At 36.4% G+C, this 25,877-nt stretch overlaps 1 protein-coding gene across 1 annotated transcript in view; it reads left to right on the top strand.

Moving 5' to 3' along the window:
* Positions 1 to 25,877, top strand: part of PTPRR (protein tyrosine phosphatase receptor type R) — a 355,218-nt gene that overhangs the window by 9,265 nt on the left and 320,076 nt on the right. The window contains exon 2 of the mRNA XM_044679874.1: positions 13,686 to 13,990. Coding sequence (XP_044535809.1) covers positions 13,686 to 13,990 — 305 coding nt within the window. The remainder of the gene's footprint in view (positions 1 to 13,685; positions 13,991 to 25,877) is intronic.

Consider the following 25,877-nt stretch of genomic DNA (forward strand, 5'->3'; position numbering starts at 1 on the left):
CAATTTAACTAATATTATCTCATATGGTTTTCACAAAAACTCTGTAAGGTAGGTGCTATTATATTTATTAGTCACAGTTTTCATTTGAGGAAACTGAAGTAGACAGCATTTAAGTGATGCCCAGGGTCACAGAACGAGTAACTTGTCTTCCTGACTCCAGGGGCAGCCCTGCATCCCCACTGCGCCACTAGTTTCTCTGGTTTTAATGAAAAAACACTGATATACCAACTACTTAAATATAGGACTCTTAATGACATGGACTACTTTGTTTTTTCTCTTTGATACTACATGACAATGGTTTTTCATCTTGGGCTTATGGATAAATTTCAGGATGTCCATGAATTTGGCTGGGAAAAAGTTGAGTGTTTATTTTCACCAACTTTGAACTGAAACAGTATTTTCTTCATTTCTGAATGTAGGCAACAATCCATTAGACTGAGGAGTCTATATACTTTTTAGACTACCAAAGGGATCCAAGACCTACAAATCAGTTTAAGAATCTCTGGTCCATCATAAAGTTTTACTGAAGGATGAATAAAATGAAGTCTCTTTTGTGTTATGATGTCTAGCCTGGACACTGACTTTCATGACTGTGCCCTCAAACATTTCCCCTGTGGAGATGTGACAATTCAGTGCCTCATGAGACATCTTTTTCCACTTTTAGACAATTCTAGTTACTATGCAATTTATTTTTTAAACATTTTTACATTTCAATATAATTTTTAATTAGTGTTTTCTGGCATATTAGGATCCATGTCCTTTCCTTTCTTACCCCTCCCCAAGATGACAGGTAATATGACATAGGTTGTACATATATTAACATACAATACATATTTCCAGGTTCACCATTTTGTAAAACAAGAAACACATTGTTTATGCTAGAGAAAAATTCATGAAAGAAATAAAATGAATAATGGTACACTTCAATCTGCATTCAGACTGACAATTCTCTCTATGATGATGGATAACTTTTCCATGTCTCCCTTCCAGTTGGCCTGAATCCCTGCATTGCTGCTAATATTTGTCATTCATAGTTGATCATTATACATTATTGTTGTTACTGTGACCAGCATTCTTCTGGTTCTGCTCATTTCACTTTGCATCACTTCATATAAGTCTTTCCAGGTTCATTTGTGTTTATCTTGTCTGCCATTAGCATTCCATTATAATCATGTACCCCAACTTGCTCAGGCATTCCCAAATTGATGGACATCCCTTTACTTTCCATTTCTTTGGCACCACCAAAAGGGCTGCTATAAACATTTTTGTACATATTTTGCAGTTTAATGTAAAAGAAAGTTCAATGAACTTAGAATTAGCCAACTTTTATATAACACTTTATACATGTAATATATGCACTATAAATATACATACATATATGAATATATATGTGTATATATATATCACTTTTGATATAGAGTGCTTAAAGGTTTGCAAAGTGTTAACTTTACATGTTAACTCATTTGATCCTTGCAATAACCTGGCGAGGTAGATTTTGTTCTTATCTCTATTTAAAAGATAAGTTGTTATTATTGTTATTGTTTATTCTTTATTTTCTTAAAGGACCACTGAGGTTCATAGAGATTACAGGATCTTCTCTGGGTCCAACAACTAGTATATGAAATAGGATTTAAAGTCAAATTTTCCCAACTCTAAGTCCCATGCTTTAGCCACAGTGACAACTGCTTACCTATGATTGGTTGATCTGTGTTCATTTACCAGCTTCAGCAATTAATTCACTATGTAACTATGGGAAAATCATGAATCTTCTCTGAATATCAGTTTTTAAATTTGAATTTAATTAGGATAATAATGCTTTCAAAAATGTCTCAAGATTTTCTAAGGATAGAAATTGATAAACTCTAAAAAAATTAACAAAATTTTTTTCAAACTCTACATTAAATGATAGGGACTAACTCAAATCTTTCTTCTTCAAAGTTGGCTCTCTAACTACCACACCATGTTTCTTCACTAATGATATGTAAATGTGACCTATTATTAAGATTTTTTTCTCATATGGTCCCAATCTGTCTCTCCATAACTCCTACTTATTGGTTCCAGTTATTCTCTATGGGCCAAGTAGGACAAATCTAATCCCTCCCTTTTTTTTAAAAAACAGTCCTTGAGATACTTTAAGACAGCCAAAATATCTGCCCTAGTTGTCTTTAGATTAAACCAGTGATTCCCAAAGTGGGCGCCACTGCCCCCTGGTGGGTGCTGCAGCAATCCAGGAGGTGGTGATGGCCACAGGTGCATTTATCTTTCCTATTAATTGCTATTAAAATTTAAAAAATAATAATTTCCAGGGGGCTAAGTAATATTTTTTTCTGGAAAGGGGGCGGTAGGCCAAAAACGTTTGGGAATCACTGGACTAAACCTTCCTAATTATTTCACCTGAATGCCATGTTTTCCCTCATCATCCTGGAACCCCTCCTTCAAACACACTCCAACTTATCAATGTCTTTCTTAACTGAACACTATATTCCAGATAACAATACTGGTTGATATTTAAATAGTACCTTAAGGTGGGCAAAATGCTTTTGCAGACATTGTCACAACTCCAGAAATTGGATACTATAGAAATGATTATTTCCATTTTACAGATGAAGAAAAGAAATCTCAGATCGATGACTTGCCCATGGTTACACAGCTAGTAACCACTGAAGGTGGATTGATGCACTGCCAGAAATTATGACCCATTGAAATATACTTATCTAAACTCACTTAATACTTGTTTATTATGCCCCAAACTTATTTTCCTTACTATGAAATGGGTTTTATAAAAATTGCAAAGAGATATATAAATAAAAGCTATAACCTGCATGTAAACTCCTTCTCCAAAGAGACTTAGCTTTCAAACACTTCAGTCTAATGATCTTAGGGATTCCTATTCCTTCTACAGAATTCTGAGCCAGTTATATTGTCTGGAATTCCATCCCATGCTAATTCTGAAAATGTACTATGTATTACATGAAAAATCCACTTAGGCTATAAAGACAATAGGAAATTGGAAATTTTAACTCCAATACATGACTTATAATAAAATCTGCTGATACAGGGGCAGCTAGGTAGCACAGTGGATAGATCACTGAGACTGAAGTCAGGAAGACTGAATTCATATTTGACTTCATATGTTTACTAGTTCTATGACCTTGTGCAAGTCACTTAACCTCTCTTTGCCTCAGTTCCTCATATCTGCAAAATGGAATAATAACAGCACCTATTGCCTGAGATCAGCTGAGATAGTGACTGGAAAATGACTATGTGACCAGTATCTGGCAATAAAAAGTATTATCTAAAAGATGGCTGCTACAATAATAATTATAATAACTATTAATATTCCAATTTCCAAATTGATTTTTCTACCATAAAATGCATAACATTAGGATTGCTCTCAGTGGATGAGGCAAGTTAAATATTTACAGCATTAGTTTTGGCTGAATGGGAATGAAGGCATAACTGATTTGAATTGGAAAAGTTTTAACATTCTAATCTATACCTATATTAAGGGAAAGGAGATGGAAATGCTCAATATATCTCATAGGAAATCTGGAAGATTCTATAATAAAAATACTTTTGGTATTTTTATTTAAGAATCTTCTAGATTCTCAATTCAATATGCAATGACTACCCTTGCTGACCTATGAGATTATGTGTAAAGATATTTATTACCCCATTTTCGATATCATTCCTGGAGTCAAGTATTCTTTCAATTATAATCTTACCTTGAGTCTTTCCTTGAGGAGTTGCTAGTAGATGGAAGCATTAAATGCAATTATTGGCATTTTCTTAAATTCCTTAAGTTCTCAAAACTATTAAAATGTTTTATCCTGAAGACCTTCAAATGGTAGGCTTAGAAGTATAAAGAACCTCAGGGACCAACTATAATAACTCCTCATTTTGCAGATGAGGAAACTGAGGGCCAGGAAAAGATGTGACTTGCTCAAGGTTACATAGGTATGTTGCAAGAGAACTGGTTTTTGAATTAACACAGAGGGGCAGAAAGATGGCACAGTGGATTGAGAACTAGACCCAGAGACAGGAGGTCCTGGGTTCAAACTGGGCCTCAGACACTTTCTAACTATGTGATCCTGGGCAAGTTGCTTAACCCCCATTGCCTTTCCCTTACTGTTCTTCTGTTTTGGAACCAATCCCAATACTTAGTATTGATTTTCAAATAGGAGATAAATGTTTGAAAAGACTGAACAAGTGTCAATACACATTTTTTTACCTTCTCTGTGACCATTCTGATGCATGGTCATTTGGAGTGTTTTTTTCTATATGCTAATGCAATAGATGCCTTTTATTTTGGACTTTATTAATATCTTTTATTTTTATCATCTTAATTTCCAAATATATCCCTCTCTCCTCCCCTTCCCAGTAAAACTGCTTTTTAAACAGAGAACAAAAAAGGAGGAAAAAGAATCATAACTTTTGTTTCTGTTTTTTTTTAATGGCTGCAACTGGATTTGAAAACAGTCTGTTGTTTTGAATATTGCTTCTTTCCCCTCCAGACATGTTTTCTTCATCCTGATTTGGGGTAGGGGTGGAAATGAAGACCTTTTAGCACACTGCTGTGCTGTCTCCAGTGAGTGTGAGAAAAATGCTTATTTTCCAAAACAAACTGAGTTTATAATTGATTTACTTTAAGTGCCCTCTGACTCTGATTCCAGAGCTCTTTCCAATACACTCTGATTCCTTTTTACACTGTAAGTAAGCAAAACTGGAAGAATGGTATATACAATATCTGCAATAGTGGGAAAAAAAACCACTAAAACAAACATGAGCAACTCTCCTAGCCAGCCCTGGACCCAGAAGGGAAATGGGGAAATGCTTCTCTCTTTTCATTAGAGAAGTGAAGGATGGTGGGTATGGAATGATCACATGTTCCATCAACTCTAGTTACCACGTTGGTTGGGTTTGTCTTAATTGATATTTGTTTTTCTTCCAAGAGAACTGGTAAGGGGACACTTAAAGATGGGAGAAGTTATATGTAGAAATAATTTTGCTGTAAAAATAAATGGCATTTTTTCAGTGAAAATTTTCCTTTACTCACATGGGACATGGGAAGAGAAAGGAGATGTCTGAGAGCATCACTTTAAATCCCATAATATCTAAGGCAGAAAGTGACTCTGATGCTTGAAACAGTATGTTTCCCTTTTGACAAAAAGACAAGGGGTGAGAGTCACCTTCTTTCTGATTGTATGCTCCTGTCTCTTCAGGAAGAGTTGGTTTGTCCTTTTCTTCCTTTCATGAGCACTGAAGTTGATTTAGAGTCCTTACACAACAAGGGTTCATTCTGAGAGTGACTGTAGAAGGCCACTCTGCTTGGCAAGGCCAGGAATTATGTACATTGCTATTGAAATAATAAATCATAATATGATCTGCCCTACCAGCAACTCAGCATAATTTTCATCTCTGGAGACAATGTTTCTTCCATCATGGTCATCCCAGAAATGAACTCCCAATTGAGTTATTTCATAGTCCCACAAATTCATTTGCTCTCTCCATCCACCTCTAGCTTTTGATGCTAATCCTTGCATAAGACACATCCTCCCTATATTCTAGACATTTGCACCAGCTGTGCCTCATGCTTGGAATCCCTTTTCCTTTTCTCCTCCTGGTTTCTCTGATTTTCCTCAAGTTGCCATCTAATCTTCCAGGAGAATCCTTTCCTGATCCACTTTAATACCACTGCTTCCCCTCTCTTGATTATCTCCAATTTATTCTATACATAGCTCATTTGGACAGAGTTGTTTGCTTGTTGTCTCCTCCATTAATCTGAAAATGAGATCAGTGAAAAAAAAAGTTTTCACTTTTCTTTGTACCCCTAACACTTAGCACAGTGCCTGACATGTAGCAGGTAATAATAAATGTTTGTTGATTGACTAGCTGATGATAGGAAAGTTTTTATACAAATGCATATTAGTGCCCTTAGGTTACTGCCAATTACATATTTTGTAAAAGAGTTTTTCTTGTTTGGAAAAGGGTTAGTCCTTGACAAAACTATGACATAGTTAAATTTGTCTTTGGTACCCTTTCCTTTTTTGTCTAGCTTTAACTCCTTTCAGTGAAAAACTCTACCTACCCTCCTCCTCAATTATACATGCTTCTCTCATGGTGCTCAGTGCTCCCACACTGAAATCTTTGGAAAGAAAGTAATTTGATAAATTTATGCACATTAAAGTGTTAAGTGCCTGATGTGTTACAGAGACAACAATGAGGTGTTGAGTGTCTACTGGGTGAGGTGCTACACAATGGGCTTTTTGTCTTCCACCTTTCAAAGCTTTCTCAGTTTTCTTGAAGTTTTTTGGTGTAGGATGGGATTTGATAAAGGAATAAACTACCTTTTAAGTTTTTCTCTTTGTTTTTCTTTATTGTGGAGCCTTCTGTTACATTTTAAAAGGTCTTCCAGGATATTTGTGGAAGATATGGGCTCCTATAGGGTTCAAAAATGCTACCATCTTGTAACAATTATCAAGGGTATCATATTGGAAAAAGTAGAGGCATTGAAGAGAGGTCTGTGTTCAAATTTGAATTCTGTCACTCACTACCTGTCTGCTTTTTGAAAGTCACTCAATCTCTCTGGACTAGGAGACCTGTAAGTCCTTTGGTACCTTGGTTCAATCTGTTCCTATCTTCTCTTTTCAGGAGGAAGCTTCCTATGTTTACTAGCTACTTATCTACCTGTGCCAAAGATTGGGATGATAACTCTCATCTACATTGAATGATAATGCCATACTCTGAAAGCTCCATGAATTCCAATATCAGAGCCATAAAATGACTAAAAAATCTTTCAAATATTTAAAAAACTTGGTTCTGAGGTTGTTGTGCTTTAGGTTCTATGGATGTTCAAATGCATGGCATTTGGTACTTTTTTTTTAAAGATTTTTTTTTTATTTTAAACCCTTAACTTCTGTGTATTGACTTGTAGGTGGAAGAATGGTAAGGGTAGGCAATGGGGGTCAAGGGACTTGCCCAGGGTCACACAGCTGAGAAGTGCCTGAAACCGGACTTGAACCTAGGACCTCCCGTCTCTAGGCCTGGCTCTCAATCCACTGAGCTACCCAGCTGCCCCCCATTTGGTACTTTTTAACAAACAATTCATGTTATATCTGTAGGCTGAGGGCCATTTTGAAGCTCTATTGCAGAGCTAGCCCAGATCTCTGCCATCTCCCCATAATGCTGAAAAATCATTGCTGAGAAAATCATTAAGTTGATGCTGTTGTAATTATCTGTATCATAGTGTGTTGTTCTGGATCTGCTTACAGATACTTTTACTCTATGCAACTCAGATGATATACCTTCCCTGTTATACTGGGGAAGGATCCATCTCTTCTCACTGTAGTTGTTGTGGGAGAGCTTTGAGATGAAACCTCAGGTTCAGTACAGCTTACCCTTTGCAAGAATCCAAGACTCCAAAACTTAGCTTAAAAATAAAAAAGAGAAATTTATTCATTTGGAAGTCATGTTGAAAGGCCAAGAGACAGTGTGCAGGTGGAACACTGCCTCCTTCAGGAGATGGGGTTTGGGGGTTTTATACCCTTTTGACAACAGGGCCCACATGACTAGAGATAGGATGGTGATGGCATGTTATTGGGTCTCTGGAACCCGAGATGGGTCATATGACTATGTCCTGTGCCCCAAAGTCAAAAGGGAGTGAGCTGTCCAGTTTAGAGGATAATCAGATACCTGGGCTATAAAATAAATGCTTATCAGGAGCAAGCTAGGAGGTGCCTATCTGTGCTCATCAAGAATGAAGGGAGAGGGTGGCTCACTGGATCGAGAGCCAGGCCTAGAGATAGGAGGTCCTAGGTTTGAATCTACATTCAGATACTTCCTAGCTGTGTGATCCTGGGCTAGTCACTTAACCCCCATTGCCTACCCTTACCACTCTTCTGCCTTAAAACTAATACATAGTTTTGATTCTAAGACAGAAAGTAAGGGTTTAAAAAAACACAAAAACAACCAAAAAAAAGAATGAAGGGAGAGGCCAGAGGGGCTCAAACTCATCTTTTCTTAACACCGTAAGAATGCAAGGAAAAATGAGTCTTTTACGTATTCTCTGACTTGGCCCACAATCTGGGTTGCTGGGGTGTCTCAGGAAACCTACACCCCTATATTACAGTGGTCCTAGCTTTTAGATTCCTTAAGGATATGGCGTTGCAATATGAATTAGAGGAGCAATTTCTCTTTAGGCATGAGTAGAGTTTTAATCTTTGGCATAGAGAATATGGAATCAGCATCATTCCCAAGTTAATCATCTGACTATGATGGCAAGAATCTTATGAGTTTCTCCTTCAGGTAAAATCCCAAGTGCAATAGCAAGTTATTACATATACATACACACATATAAGTGAATACATATGTATGTCAATGCATGTATATGTACACATATGTGTATGTACATGTGTGTGTATATAGAGATAGATATAGTCAACCAGTTGAATAAGAGCAGAGAAGGCTGATCCCTGTTGTCTAGCACTCACTCCATACCTCTCCCCTCACTAGTTCCTAAACTATGGAAGGGCAGCGTAGGCATTCTGCTCTGAGATCCCTCAGCAATTCCTCAGTGGCTATTTCAGTCCTGCCAGCACACTCTCCTGCCCCTGTCATCACCTTGCCATTCTGTGGCAACAAGCCATGGAAATCAACTTTACCTTTCCTTATTTCCCCCCATGTGGAAAAAGGGCGGGGAGGAGAAGACTGTGCTCTGTGCTCTCTGCCCAGGCCATCAAGTCAGCAGTGCCGATTCACAAAACTAAGGAGCAGAGGGAGCTTAGAAGTAGGATGACAGCACATACGTAGGGTCCCACCAGGACAGTATTTGGCTGAGGTCAGTCCAGTCCCTTAAAATCTAACTAAGGCCAGAAAATGTGAATACCCCAGAGTGGGATAAAGCTGAGACAAGTCAGAGCTGCATTTCTCAGGGGAACCTCTATCCAAGGGGAAGGAGCCAAAAAGGGAGTGATAAATTGTCAAAGATTTGAGGAATAAGGAAACTCAATTAAAACCTGGAGGGCAAGAAGATAAATCAAGTGAGGAAAGTGTCTATAACAGAAGGGAAGATGGCCTCCAGGTATCCAAATAAGTCCCAACATCTCAAAATAAACATTGCAAGACAAAAAAAAAAATTGAAATCCAGTAAAAGAGAAACTTTGAATTTCCAAAAGAGAATGGAAATACATTCTCAAGTGCTCAAGAATGAAATAAAGACTATTAAAGCAGAATTTATAATAGAGGCAGCAAAAACCATTGGCAAAATAGAAAATTTGAATCCATGATTGTGAATCTCTCCAAATTAACAAAAGGGAAAACAATTTATGGGAATATAAATGCACAAAAGTGAAGGACAATCTGGAAGAAGAAAAGCAATGATTTAAAAAGAATCCAATATATAAACAGTCAAAATATACTGATCTCAAATATGAAATACATTTAGACAACATAAGAATCATAGTTCTCTCAGAGAAAAATAAGTTACATTTTTAAAGAATAATCAAATCCAATACTACGTAATTTCTAAAACTGAGTTACAAATACTCTACCAAGTACTTTTTGTGAGGCAAAGATAATATCTAAATTGGAGAACAGGACAAAAATAGATAATAACAGAAAAGTATGTCAGTTCCAATTTTGTAAGTAAATCCTGGCAAAAGGACCATAAATATATTTGTACATATATATATAGAATTACATATGTATATATACATACATTATATATATTTATGTGCCTATGTAAATTTATGCATGTATATACACATAATTATTGTCTCTTATCAAGTTAGAGTTATATCAGGGCTGCAAGTATAGTTTGATATCAGGAAAATAATGAAAACAATCACATTAAGATAAAAAATATTCAAACCATGTCATATCAATAGATGAAGAAAAAGCCTTTAACTAAGCAGAATACTAACTTATGATTAAAACACTACTAAGTATAATCATAAAAGGATCTTTCCTGTGATAAAAATATCCATCTCAAATGAAAAGCTAGCATTACACAAAATGAGTATACCATAGAATTTTCTTAATAAATACTGAGATGAAGTAAGAGTTCTTCTCTTTTCCTTGCTGTTATTTGATATGGTTATAGAAGGGCAAATAATAGCACTATAATATAAGGAAATTTTAGGCACATAGGTAAGCAATAAGAAGCCAAAAATATTTCTATTTTCTGATGACATAATGATAGTTATTTTAAATGGAGAACTCTGAAAATCAACAAAGAAAACTAAATGAGAAAATTAATAATTTCAGTTATGTAACACAGTTCAAAATAAATAAAATTGCTTATACAAAATGTTTTAATAACAATAGCAAAATTCAAGAGAGAATAATTTAAAGGAAGTTCCATTCAAAATAACTGAAAAATCCATGAAATATCTGATAATCAATATACCACAGAACACTCAAGACATATAGTAGAATTGCAGAATGTTTCTTAAAGGAAATAATTATTTCAATAACTGGAAGTATATTCATTGCTCATGGTTGGGTTGTACAACACTATAATAAAAATGATAATGTTATCTAAATTAATTTATAGGATATGCCAGTCAAACCACCAAGAGGATACTTTATAGAACAATAACATTCATTTGGAACTGCAAAAATTACACTCTTAAGGGAAAGAATGAATGGGAGGAGGTCAGAATAAAAAGAGGAATACAATTTCCTTAACTCAAATTGCAATATAAAGTTGTAATCACTTAAAAGTACTTAGTACTGGTTTTATTTTTTTAGTTTATTTTTTAAGTTTAATTTTCTTTTTCTTTTCCAGGCTACATGTAGATGAACCCTTTAATCATTGTTTTCTGACATTTTGAAATCCATGTTCTTTTCCTCTTTCCCACTGCTCCTCCCTCCCTGAGACAACAAATAATATGGTATAGATTATACATGTGCTATCATGCAACACATATTTCCACATTTGTGATGTTGTGAAAGATACATTGTTCATACAAGAAAAATACTCATGAAGGAAATAAATTCTAAAAGGATATGCTTCAATTTGCGTTCAGGCTCTTAATTTCTTCTATGGTAGTGCATAGCCTTTTTCATCATGAGTCTTTTAGAGTTGTCTTAGATCCTTGTGTGACTGATAATAGTTAAGTTATTCACAGTTGATCATAGTACATTGTTGCTGTTATTCTGTACAACGTTCTACTTTGTCTAACTTCAATTTACATCACTTCATATAACTCTTTCCAGGTTTTTTTAAAAAAATGATTGTCCTATTTGTTGTTTCTTGTGGTACAATAATATTCCATTACAATCATACACCACAACTAGTTCGGTCATTCAGCAATTGGTAGACCTCCCTTTAGTTTCCACTCTTTGCTTCCACAAAAAGAACTGCTATAAATATTTTCATAGGAGTGCATCCTTTTTCCCCATCCTTTATCTCTTTGTGATAAAGTCATAATTAGTGATTTTGTTGGCTCAAAGGTTATGCACAGTTTTATGATTCTTCAGGTAATACTGGCTTGAAAAGGAAAGTAGATAAGTGGAACAGAGGATATAAAGGTATATACATAAACAAGTGAATAAGAACATACATTACTACTAAGAGATGTGCAAATCAAAACAACTGTGAGGTTTCACTTCATATCCAGAAAATTCACAAGGATGACAAAGGATGAGAATAGTCAGTGTTGAACAAATGTTAATAAATGCTTGTTAATTGACTGAAACTAAATATTGTGTAATGATATTGATCATCTTCAACCTCAAACAAGAGATATAGAATTGCACTTCTCTCTTTCTTTAGTAGAAATATATGTGGGCTGGGAGAGGGGTGATTATGGACATGGAATACAACAGATAGTGTTGGATTTGATCAATATATTGGATAGTTTTGATAAGCTTATATTCCATTTTCACTTTGTTCTTTGTTATAAGGGATTGCTGTCTAGGTGGGAGAAGAGAAAGGAATATATTGGGAAATCAAGGTGAAATTTAAAAAAGATATTAATATTATTTTAAAAATCTAATTGAACAACTTGGTACTGCAAAAAGAAAAAATATCCATTGAGTAGATTACTTTTTGGTTTTCCACTGGATATTTTATAATCATAAAATAATGTAATATAATAATGTATTTGATTATCCTTCATTCTTCCATGAGTAACTCATCTCCTTTTCTATTTATATATTTTGCTGTTTTTTAGAAGAATTATCTTCATATTTTGTTTATTTGTCATCTTCTTTTCTCAATATATCTCTCTACCTTTCATTTTTCTCTCTTGCTCTTCTCTGGGATAAATAACAAAGATTAAAAAAGTGGGAGTCAAAGCCACTCATCAAAGCTCACCAATAAATACATCAATTCAAGCATTAAAAGCCCTCTACCATATGTATAGTAGTCTACTTCTGCAATCTTGATGGGAGTTGAGTTTAGGAATGTCCAATGGAAGAGATGAGAAAAGAGAGTATTGCAGGCATGTGAGACAGTCTATACAATGGCATGGAGAAGAGAGATCAAATGTCATGGATGGGAAACAATGTTTTGGACAGTTTGGCCTGAATGTAGTACATGCTAGGGAATAATGTGGATTGAGTCTAGTAACATGGATTGGTGTCAAATCGTGAAATACTTTAATTTTTTTATTTTATTTTTTGCTTATATTTTATGAAAGAAACTTCAAATGAATTATTCTAGAGGCAATAGGGAACCACAAAAGTTTCCTGAGCAGTAGAGTGACAGAGCTAGATATTTACTTCATGAATATCAATTTGACAGCTGTATTGAGATTTATTAGAGAGGAAAAAAAGGAGATCAATTAGGAAGCTATTGAATTAATCCTGATGGGAGGTGATGATGCCCTGAACTGGGAGATGCTGTATGAATAGAAAGGCAGGGACAAACGTGAAATATTTATGGAGAATTCCTCTCAGATCCTCCATTTAAGGAGAGTGCCCAGGAATGTTATCTCATCATTTCACACCCAGCTGTGTACTCCTGGATTTCATTATACTCTCTGTAATCTAATTGTCTTGCAAGATTATATTGACCCTGAAACTTACATTTCCTCTCTGCCATTTGTCCCTGGGGCAGGGGGTGCTGATTGGTACTGTCTTATTGGAGAACATAGAGAGTAGACAATGGAAAGATTCTCCAGATCTTCTATTTAAATAAGGCATTCAGGGCAGCAACCTCATTATTCCCCACCAGGTCACACTTCAGTGGTCTTTGGTTTCAGCATTCCATGGGGTACATTCTGTCTCTCTCTCTTTTGAGCTTCTTTTAGTGCTATCTTATCATGTTTGCCATTTTTATGTGGTGCATTTGCATTTTTGTTGTTGTGTTGTTTATGTGTTATATTCCCCACTAGAACATGATATCCTTGAAAGGTAAGGACCTTATTTTGCCTTTCCTTGTATGCTCAGTGCTTAGCACAATACCTGGCGCTTAGTAGGCATTTAATAAATGTTTGCCAACTGACTTAAATGTGGTGATAGAAATAACATATCTTGGCAACTGAGCTTGAGCAGCTGACTGATCTAGACTCTCATGTTGCTAAGGAGGCCATGTACTTATGTGACATTACATAAGACCAGAAAAATCTTTTAAAAATCAGGAAACTTCTTGGGAAGATATGACATTTTTTTCTGATATATCTTTTTATCTCTATCAATGAGATCTCTGACCCATCTCTCTCACCATTTTCCCCCTACAGGATGCTTTTCAGGAGATAGTGACCAACTCTTGGCAGTTCATCAGAGGAAGAGTGGGAAGCCTGTATTTGTCTACCACCACATGGAAACTATTGAAAAGAGCTTGGACACAAGCCACCAAAAAACATATAAACACAACTTTCATTCATCCTCTCATATTCAAACAAGCAAAGAACGCTCTGGCATAATTGTGAAGTCCACATTTCCTAGACCTGCCTATAACCCATCTCTCAATTTATTAGCAATGACTGGGCAAGATTTGGAAGTGGAAAACCTTCCAATCCCTGAAGCAAATGTGATTATTGTGGTGAGTGGTATTTTTAGTTACTCCTGGTATTATTGGTTTATTTTTGGAGGTGGGAGTGAAGAAGGGTAACCTGAAAAGGTTGGTTCAGTGACATCATGATTCACAAGGTAACTTGACTGGGTTATTTTGGAAGTGACTATACCTAATGCATAGTAGCTTAGGGTAAGTGATTGTCGGAAAGCTTATCTAAGAAGAGTGATCCTACCCTTAGTTTCAGAAACTCAACATGCTCAGCAGGTCTTTGATAGCCCTTGAACCCATATTCTAAGTCCTGATCTTCATCAGTCCTATCCAATAGAGCAGTGATTTTTTTAAACCTTTACCTTTCATCTTCGAAATGATACTAAGTATTGAATCCAAGTCAAAAGAGCAGTAAGGGTGAAACAACTGAGTTTAAGTGACTTGCCCAGAGTCACATACCTAGGAAGTATCTGAGTAGAATCGGGATTCTTAAACTTTTTTATGTCATAAAGTACTCTAGAAATCTTGTCAGAAAAATCATGACTCCTTCTCTAAAGAATGCTTTTTTTAATAATTGAAGAAAATATAAAATTCCAGAGATTAATTGAAATGAAAAAATGCTCCAAATTCATAGATCCCATGAATTCTATCTGTAGAGTCATTGGTTATTCATTGATTCCAGGTTCAAAAAAACTCTGCTAGAGAGGAGTTGAGGCTGCAAGGTAGTATAGATATTGAAACCTTTAATTTTGCATCTTAAGAAGTTTCAATATTTACTCATTCTTGGAAAGTTGAAAGAAACCTGCATTTTCTTTAACAGATGTCTAGCAAGAACTTTAATATTCCTGTAGTGTCTTCATCCCAACATAGTTCATCTATTTCCTCTCCCACAAATTCTTTTACTCCTCCTATATAACCTCTGGCCACAATAGTGGTTTTGAGCTTTAGTTCATTTTTTCTGAATAGGTGAACATCCCAGAATTTCTTTGGAGGAAATAGATAAACTTAGACAGACAAGTGACTCTGAATATTTCTTTGGCTATATAAATATTTATTCAGACATTTGGTGATCTCTGGTGGTTGTGGGGGGGAGTCCTAGTTAGCTTCTGTGGTCATTTCATGGTTGACATCATTCCTTTCTTAGGCTTTTGACTATCACTGGATATTACAAAAGAGCAAATACATTGGCCCGATGCCTCAAAGGAATAGTTCCTCAATAAGAATGACCATCAAGAAGGACCCTGAGGTTGGGGAATGAAAACACTAAACAATTAATCTAGTCCAAATATCAAAAATATAGAATTAGGTCTTAATCAATGACATGTAAAACCCAGTGGAATTGTGTGTCAGCTAAGGGGGGGCTAGAGGGATTTGGGGAAAGGGAAAGAATATGAAATATGTAACCATTGGGAAATATTCAAAATTAAAATTAAAATATAACAAAAAAGCAAAAAAAGGACTCTGAGGTAAAGGATAAAGAAAGTTGGTTTCAGAGTCAAGAAGACTAAGTTGTGTTTTTTTTATTTAAATATTTTATTGTTTTAGAAAAGTTTTCCATGTTTACGTGATTCATGTTTTTACTTTTCCCTTCACCTAACCCCCCCACCCCCCGCCATTCACCCTCCCCATATCTAACGCACATTTCCCCTGGTTTTAACATGTGTCATCAATCAAGACTTATTTATATATTATTGATAGTTGCATTGGTGTGGTCGTTTAGAGTCTACATCCCCAATCATGTCCACATCAACTCATGTGTTCAAGCATTTGTTTTTATTCTGTGCTTCCACTCCTGTAGTTCTTCCTCTGAATGTGGGTAGCGTTCTTTTCCATAAATCCCTCAGAATTGTCCTGGGTCATTGCATTACTGCTAGTATAGAAGTCCATTATGTTCAATTTTACCACAGTGTATCAGTCTCTGTATACAATGTTCTTCTGGCTCTGCTCCTTTCACTCTGCATCAGTTCCTGGAGGTCTTTCCAGTTCACATGGAATTCCTCCAGTTTATTATTCCTTTGAACACAATAGTATTCCCTCACCAGCATATACCACAATTTGTTCGGCCATTCCCCAACAGAAGGGCATATCCTCGTTTTCCAGTTGTTTTTGCCACCACAAAAAGCATGGCTATAAATATTTTTGTACAAGTCTGTTTATCTATGATCTCCTTGGGGTACAAACCCAGAAATGTTATGGCTGGACCAAAGGGCAGGCAGTCTTTTAGAGCTCTTTGGGCATAGTTCCAAATTGCCATCCAGAATGGTTGGATCAGTTCACAACTCCATCAGCAATGCATTAATGTCCCAATTTTGCCACATCTCCTCCAACATCCATTACTCTTCCCTGCTATCATTTTAGCCAATCTGCTAGGTGTGAGGTGATAAACAAGGTGACTTGTTTTGATTTGTATTTCTCTAATTATTAGAGATTTAGAACACTTTCTCATGTGCTTTATTGATAGTTTTGATTTCTTTATCTGAAAATTGCCTATTCATGTCCCTTGCCCATTTATCAATTGGGGAATGGCTTGATTTTTTATACAATTGATTTAACTCCTTATATATTTGAGTAATTAGACCCTTGTCAGAGTTTTTTGTTATAAAGAATTTTTCCCAGTTTGTTGTTTCCCTTCTGATCTTGGCTACATTGTTTTGGTTTGTACAAAAGCTTTTTGGTTTTATATAATCAAAATAATTTATTTTACGTTTTGTAATTTTCTCTAACTCTTGCTTGGTTTTAAAATCTTTCCTTTCCCAGAGATCTGACAGGTATACTATTCTGTGTTCACTTAATTTATTTATAGTTTCCCTCTTTATATTCAGGTCATTCACCCATTCCGAATTTATCTTGGTGTAAGATGTGAGATGTTGATCTAAACCTAATCTTTCCCTTATTGTTTTCCAATTTTCCCAACAGTTTTTGTCAAATAGTGGATTTTTGTCCCCAAAATTGGGCTCCTTGGGTTTATCATACACTGCCTTGCTGATGTCACTTACCCCAAGTCTATTCCACTGATCCTCTCTTCTGTCTCTTGGCCAGTACCATATTGTTTTGATGACCACTGCTTTATAGTATATCTTAATATCTGATATTACTAGGCCACCTTCCTTCACAGTTTTTTTTAATTATTTTCCTTGATATTCTTGATCTTTTGTTCTTCCAAATTAACTTTGTTATAGTTTTTACTAATTCAGTAAAAAAGTTTTTTGGTAAGAAGACTGAGTTTCGAGTCTTGCCTTTAATGCATAATGGCTTTCTGGGTGACCTTGGGCAAGTCACTAAATCTTGCTGTAGTTTAGGCAACTCTCTAAGATTCTAAGCAGTTAAATAGTTACTCATCTGCAAGAATAGACTCCCAAAGCAAGTATCAAATATGTGTATCAAACTGCCAAATTCTAAAACCATTCTTGGATTTGGAGTATCTCTTCACTTTTATACCAGATGCTCTGGATAACTGTCATCTGAATTCTTTATACTTCCTTTCTATTCCCTTGTTTTTCAGAATGGAAGAATTCAATCTTTCAGTCATGGGCACTTTCCCCATTGCCACAGAATGAATCCCTTCCATTCCTGAGGGGGTGATCTTTGAGCTAATGGACAAGTCCCTCTGACTTTGCTAAGTGACTCCTCTGGCAACAGATACACACTCCAACTCTGAGCTTATGCTCCAATCATTCCTGTTTAGAAGGACCTGTCATGTTTTTTTTTCTTTTTTCTTTCCTGTTAGCAGGGGCTTCAATGATCCATGCTTGACAGAAAATGTGTATTTGAAAACTGACATTTGCCAAATTGCCTTATTTCCTACCTGGACAATCCTTCTTGACTTAAACAGCATATTTGGGAGGTTCTACTTAACCATTTTGTGACCAGCAGTCTGACTTTATCACATCTCATGGATAACTGATAATCATGATTGAGACAAATGAATTGACAGAAGAAGCCAATAATGTTGCAGAGAGACCATGTTGGAGCCATTACTGTCCATAGAAAATCCATTTAAATGGTGGATGTGTGATGACACCTAAAATTAAACTCAAATGAGCTGTGTGTGGTTGACTTTTTTAAAGACCAAGTACCTTCTGTTTTAAAAGTGAGGTGGAAGCAGCTAGGTGGCTCAGTAGATAGAGAGCCAGGGGCAGAGATGGGAGATCCTGGGTTCAAATCTGGATTCAGACACTTCTTAGCTCTATAAGTATGGGCAAATTACTTAACCCAATTGCCTAGCTTTTATTCTGCCTCGGAACAAATGCTGATTCTAAGATGGAAGGTAACGTTATTTTTTTTAAGTGGGGTGAGGAGAGAGTTATGCAGAAAAGGTATACCAGAGAGAAGATCCACTCACATTGGGAGCTTAGTGAATAATAACTGTTGATATTAATTATGTAACTATCCTTCCTTATGGCTATTCTTATGAAAAGACTCAGGCAATAGTTACACTCAGGGCTCATGATACTTATTTAAACATCAGTTCTAAAATCTGTTATGAAATAGACTCAAAATGGTCTTCTTATCTTTATTTTTAAATAATAAAACCCAACATTAAAATATATAAATCTTCTTTTATCATTTAAGTAATTCAATAATTTTATTTTAATGTCATATTTTGTTACATTACTTTAATTTCTAAATATGTTCCTTCTCTTATCTAGCAAGTCATTCCTTGGAACAAAGAACAAATTAGGAAGAGAAAAAATAGTTTGGTAAAATCAATTAATGCTCAACAATTTTTTGGCAGCATCGGCACTACGCCACACCCACAACCATCACTCCCATCTTTTGCAAAAACAGGAGGAATGTGTACTTTTCTTTACTCTTTCCTGGTTTCAGGCTAGATCTCTTCCACATTGTGGAGGTGGAGGATGTGGCACCCCATGTCATCTGGAAAATCCATATCAAATGTTTTGGCCCTCCCTTCATACTGGAAAAGAAGTCTGAATCTTTTCCTTTTCTATTATTGGGCATTTACAGTCCCTTATTGTAAAATTTGGGGTAAAGATTTGGTCATAGGCTCTATAGTTTTAAAATTTTTTCTGCAGCATCTGTGGTCCTTTGCACATCATCTGCAGCTTCAGCAAAATTCCCCACAAATTCCACTTCACTTCTTATGCTGACCTGAGATATATTGAAATACAATGGGGAAAGTCACTATGTAGAAATGATCCTTGTATTTTCAAAGTATTTAGTTACACTTTTTTCTTTTTTTCTTTTTTTTTTAAACCCTTAACTTCTGTGTATTGGCTCCAAGGCAGAAGAGTGGTAAGGGTAGGCAATGGGGGTCAAGTGACTTGCTCAGGGTCACACAACTGCGAAGTGTCTGAGGCCAGATTTGAACCTAGGATATCCCATCTCTAGGTCTGACTCTCAATACACTGAGCCACCCAGCTGCCCCTCGTTTCACTTTTTAAATGTTTGTTATTTTCATTTCCATTGTTGACTTGATATGGCATTAGGACAGTAAGGCACCAGGAACATCTTGTTTATTTTCTATTTCTGCTTATGTCATGAATCAATTTGTGTTTTCCTAGGCTTCTCTGAGTTCTTCATATTGATTGTTCTTTAAGGCGAAGTACCTAGTTGCCATGTAGTCTTGTCACTGCCATACTTGGTTTGGCTGTCTTAGCCTGGACATGAGGTTTTATGCCTCTGCTTTTGGAGAAGGCTGAATCTGGTGGACTGAATGAGTTTCAGAGTTCTGATTTGCAGTAGGGTTAATGCAGATCGGGTGTCCATTCTAAGTCCAGCACTAGCATGCTGCCCCCTGAGGTGCCACCAGACTCTAAAAATAGAGCTGTCTAAACATCCTAGGTTGGAAATGGGGCATGTTAAAAATTCTGTGCGATCAGCAGTGGAATGGAGTCCATCAGTGGCCAGTGTATTTTCATCTGGAAAAGAGAGGAAGATCTAGCTTCGAAAACAAAACCACATATTATCTGATTTGATCTAACTGGTTTTTCCCATGTAGATTGTTAGGTTGATCTATTTGGAGTGAGTTCTGTACACTTTACTGCGGAGGCACGGTAGTGGTTTAGGATACGAGCCAATCAATACAATGTAATGCACAAAACAGTTGCCTCTGATGAACTTCTTCCATTTGACTATTGATGAAATTATGTCCTGTAGTTGAAGAGAGAGGACACTGGGTGAGCTTAGCAGTCTTTATCTCTTGTATGGCACCATGGATGAACATTAAGTTTGGCCCAGAATTAAACAAGAAGAAGGAAGTTGGCTGGATTCTAGTTGGTGAATTCTGAAGTGCTTAAGGATTCCAAGTTGATTTCCTAATACCCAAAAAATATATATTAAGGCTATTGTGCTCCTAATAATGTTTTAATGATGAAATCATGGATTACCTAGATTATAGACAATAAAAACATTTCTAGAAAAGGCAAAGGAGAAGCTTGTGGTTGCATAATTTTACCAATGACTTGTGCACACAAATATAAAAATCATAATGGAATATTATTTATATGAACAAAAAGGTGATAGATAGCAATAGCAAGGCATAAATAAGCTAAATGTTGAACTGATATCCTCAAAATAAAGTCTCGATACATTGGGAGCATTGGTATGAAGGCTATATGGAGGTCCCCAGGACAAGAATTACACAAGATAAGGATGTGTGAATAGTTTGTTTGTAATCTGGCCACCTCGGTGAAATTAATATGTAGGCAGATAATCTCCTTTGGAGCATTAAAATATCTGGATCATTATGTGACTTCTGGAAAGTAATTTCATTCTAGATAATATATTTTATTCCATTTCATAAAAATTGATTGTTGTTTACCTTTCTGCCACTGATCAGATAGAAGGCAACAGGTCATTTTTGTTATAATGTTCTCCTTGATTTCCTTTATATTCTAGCCTCTAGCTGTGCTGTGGAATGTGATGACTTGAATGGACTTACTTGTGTTAATATTTCTTGTAATCCAGTTACATTATTGTACACATCATGATTAAGTAGGAAAGCCTGAGAGATACAGTTATTTTTTAAAAAATAAATAAATGACTCCTTGCTTTGGTGGCAAAGGGACTATACCCAATCTGACTGTAACTGATTTCTAGTTCCATTACTGCCCCAAGAATAGAATAATCTAGGACAGGGGAAACAAACCATTCTGGAGAAGCAGAATTAATTGGAGTGAAGTTATTATATTTATGTATATGTATATATAAATATACAGTATTTGTACTTACATACATTTATACACACGTTTGTATTTAAAATCATTCTTAAAAGTAATGTGAGAGGGGGCACCTGGGTAGCTCAGTGGATTGAGAGTCAGGCCTAGAGACTGGGGGTCCTAGGTTCAAATCCGACCTCAGACACTTCCCAGCTGTGTGACCCTGGACAAGTCACTTGACCCCCATTGTCCACTCTTACCACTCTTCCACCAAGGAGCCAATACACAGAAGTTAAGGGTTTAAAAAAATTTTTTTTAAAAAGTAATGTGATAAACTGGAGTTTTTTGTTCTACTAATATTTTTAAAAGAATTTAAAAAGCAAATATTTCTCAACTGAAACTAGGCAGATGAAACATTAGCCAGAAATGGAGAAAAGAGGATTGTTTTTTCTTAGATAAAATTGCTAGCTCACTTGAGATTTTCTGTCTCAGAGTAGAGGTATCTAATTGCTTTCCTTCTCTTGTTTTCCTCAAAATTTACTTGGCTTCTGTAATCACAAAGGCAGTTAGGTTGCTTAGTAGATAGAGCACTGGCCCTGGAGTAAGGAATCCTAAATTCACATCCAACCTCAGACACTTAACTAGCTATTCTTACTCAAGGGCAAGTCACTTACCCTTTATTTGTCTTAATCCACTGGAAGACTAAATGGCAAACCAATCCAGTGTCTTTGCCAAGAAAACCCCATGAACAGTATGGTCCATGTTTTTACAAAGAGTCAGACACAATTGAACAACAAATCACAAAAGTGATGGCTTTTAGGTTAGATACCTCCATGGGGTACAGAATTTTACATAACCCTCATTCTGTCAGTTCAGCTTGTCCTTCCCAGTGGGCACCATCAAATATTACATAAGGATTTTTGCCAGTAAGTGGAAAGCTTTTTCCTAGAAAGGGACTTCTTGTATTATATTCATAGATGATTCATTTTGTAATTGGGGGAAAAGTGAGAGCGGTTCAAGGATAGGCAGAATTGAAGAATTTTGAACATTTAGTTAAAAGAATAACATCTCATGACTGATACTCTAAATTAAAAACTGTTATTATACGTCTTGCATACAATACGTAGGGGGAATTTGGATAGATGATCTCAAGGTCAGTGTTGTTACCGGAAACAAAAGCCAGGCTTTAGTTAATCATGTTCTATCCTGCTTATAGTTAATCATGTTCTTTCCTGTTCTATTCCTGGGTATTCTTCTCAAGTAAGCAAAGTAGAACAGGGAAGCAAGAGCTCCTAAAGGTTTGGAGTAAGAGGGAGGTAAGAGTTGTCAGGGTAGGGACATGGGGAAGAGGGATCATCTCAAAAGATTCTTCTACTTTGGGGCTAATCAGAATTGGCACTAGGTTGAGATGACTAGAGCTTTGTGTTAGGGCAGCAACATTTTAGAGAACTTTGGCAGCACTTGCTCTCTTTCTGCAGCGAAGAAACCATTGAAACTTAGCAAATGGTAAATGAGAAGCCATCAGATGACATCCATCCTTCTACCAGTGGCGTTTCCCCAAACATGAATGTATTTTGCTCATCATCTCTCTACTCCAAACCCTGTGAGACTTTCTAGCAATAATCTCGCAGTGTCAGGAAAAGACATATTTCTTCCCATTACAATGGGTAAGGATCTGGACATCTCTTCCCTCTCCATCCAGTTCAACTACTTTTGTCTTAAAATTTTTATTAGGGTCTGTTTCATGCTGTGGTTCCAGGTGTAAAAATTACTATTTAGTGGGTCTGTGACTAATTGTGTACATATATGTGTATATATGTGTACCTTCCATCTTAGAATAAATACTATGTATTGGTTCTAAGGCAGAAGAATGGTAAGGGGTGGGTAATGGGTATTAAGTGACTTGCCAAAGGTTCTCATAGCTAGGAAGTGTCTGAGGCAAGATTTGAACTCAGGATCTCCTATCTCTGGACCTGGCTCTTCTATCCACTAAGCCACCTATCTGCCCCCTAATTGTAAATTAAAGACTAGGTGGGATAGATTGGCTGATTTGAATTCCCAGGAACATGGTACCCCTCCCAGATTAATTTCATCACCTTTAATTTCTTCAACAACCTACTAACTCAAGCCTTGACTAGTACCACCTCCTCCAGGTTCCTCTCCCCTTTTATGAAAGGATTGAAGGGTAGAGACTAACCTCCTCCCAATGCTTCCTTTATAAAGGGCTGAAACTGGATTTTTCGGCTCACTCCATTTGTTTGCTCTGCCTGGTTTCAACTCTTTGGATGTCTCTGATCTCTATCCATCTCCTCCTCTCTCCTGCTCTTTTTTCATGTTATTGTCCCCATTCAATTGTAAGCTTCTTGAGGGCAAAGAATGTCTTTTGTATCTCCAGTGCCTCTCACAGTGCCTGGCACATAATCAGTGCTTAAGGAATGTTCATCAGACTAGATGGATTGATCAATCACTGACTGTATGCCAGACAAACATTCTGTTAAGCTCTGGGAATACAAATATAAGCAAAAAGACATACAATCCTTGCCCTAAAACAGCTTACATTCTCATGGGGGAAGATAATGAATAAAAATAAGTTGAAAAGGAGGGTGATGTGGGAGTGGGAAGGGGACTATGTTGGGGAAAGGTACTTAGCTTGGGAAATTCTGAATTTCAGCCTGAATTTTGAATGAAGAGATTGCTGGCCTAAGTATCCCTTTTGAATGGAGGTTCTAGGAGGGGCTGGTCAATCAGAGGGAGATGTCACAGAGACTGAGAGTACTTTTGAGGTATGAAGTACAGGGCTTGAGGGACCTTCTGGGAGGAAGAAGTTTTTGCTTCAGAGTGAGGGAGTCTAGAAATAAGCCTGCTTGACAAATGAACATAAAAACAGATGAAATAGGAAGAAAGTAGAAAACCTGAGTTCAAATCTTGCCTTGCATACTTAGTAGTTGCATGTCCTTTGCCAAGTCACTTAACCTTGCTTGGCATCCATTTCTTCATCCATAAAAGGAGGCTAATAATGGTACTTAACTTCCAAGGTCAATGTTAGGATTGAATGAGATGACATTTACAAGGCATTTTGCAAATCTAAAAGCACTACATAAATACCAGCTATTTTTCACAAAGCATTTATTTTGTGTCCATCACTAAGCTAAGTTCAGCTGATAAAAGCAAAACAATTCCTTGCTTCATTCTAATGGATGAAGATAACTGATAAAGATGAGTTATCAAGAGGTGGATGGAGGCATCCTCAGGCATGGTGCAGCGTGTCCTTCCTTTCTCAGATTGCCCTCTGTCTGTTCTCTCTCCATGCTCTATGTAGTATTGTAGCCCTCCTTAAAAGATAAGCTCCTTAAAGGTAAGGCCATGGATTTTTGGCCCTTCCTTGCATCCCCAGTGCTTAACATAATGCACCTGGCACATAGTAGCCACGTAATAAATGATTGTTGGCTCATTGACTAACTCATAAATTTATTTGGAGCAGTTGAGTATGAGATATCTTGACCACATCCAATTTGAAATATCCTAAAACTACCAGTTTGAAGCTTCCAGTAGTCAGGTGGTAATATGGATGGAGCTCAGGAGAGAAACTAGGGTTAGAAATACAGCTCTGTGGGGGCAGCTGGGTGACTCAGTGGATTGAGAATCAGGCACAGAGATTGGAGGTCCTGGATTCAAATCTGGCCTCAGACACTTCCTAGCTGTGTGACCCTGGGCAAGTCACTTGACCCCCACTGCTTAACCCTTACTACTCTTCTGCCTTAGAACCAATATATAGTATTGATTCTAAGATGGAAGGTAAGGGTTTTTAAAAAAAAGAAAGAAAAGAAATACAGGTCTGCCATCATCTGCATAGAGATAATAATTAAATCCAAGGGATTTGATGAAGTCACGAACTGAGACAGTACAGACAGAAATTAGAAGGGGGCTTGCAATATACTTACAGTTAGAGAGCATATATAGAGAATGAGCCAGTAAAGGAGATAATAGTCAGACAGCTAAAAAGGAAATCAGGAGAGAGTAGTGGCAGAAAAACTCAAGGAGGAGACAATGCAGAAGAGAACAAGAATACTGAAGACTGTTCAAAAAGGATGGTGATTGAGAAAAGGTCATGAGGCTAGAGAGGTGACTTGTAGAGGACAGTCTCAGTTTTAATGGTAAGGTCAAAAGTCAGCTGAAGAGGGTTTATATACGGAGAAAATGAAAGGGAGTAGAAGAGGCACCACAGCTTTCTCAAGGAGATTGACTGAGAAAGGTAGTGATGATAGGGGCAATACCTCAGAGGGATGGTAGGGTCAAATGAAGGCTTTTAATATATATTCATGAAAGCAAGATGTGACTAGGAAAACAAAGAGTTTATATGGCATGGATAAACATAAAACACCCAAATTAATAGATCATGAAATGGAGCTCAACTCAATTTTTGAAAGCAAAATTGAAAAACTATCTAGGAAATACTGAGGGGAGGATTCTATTCCAGATGGTTTACAGGTGCTTTCCATCAAACTTTTTATGAGCAATTAATACCAATGTCTCACATATTTGTAGTTATTGAGAAGTAAAACATTCAGTCATAGTCCTTTTATGAGAAAAATATGGTTCTAATACTTAATCCATTGAGGAGTAAAAACAATAAAAGTTAATTCTAGAACTCATTCTAGAATTCATTAATAGTATTGATTCAAAAATCTTAAAGAAGGAAAATGAATTAATTGATATATTTAAAATCACTATAAATAAATTCAATTTGTACCAGGGATAAAAAGGAAATTTAATGTTAGGAAAATAGTTAGTATAAGTAATTTTAC

Source organism: Gracilinanus agilis, chromosome 5 (assembly GCF_016433145.1).
Source record: "Gracilinanus agilis isolate LMUSP501 chromosome 5, AgileGrace, whole genome shotgun sequence".
Lineage (NCBI taxonomy): Eukaryota > Metazoa > Chordata > Mammalia > Didelphimorphia > Didelphidae > Gracilinanus > Gracilinanus agilis.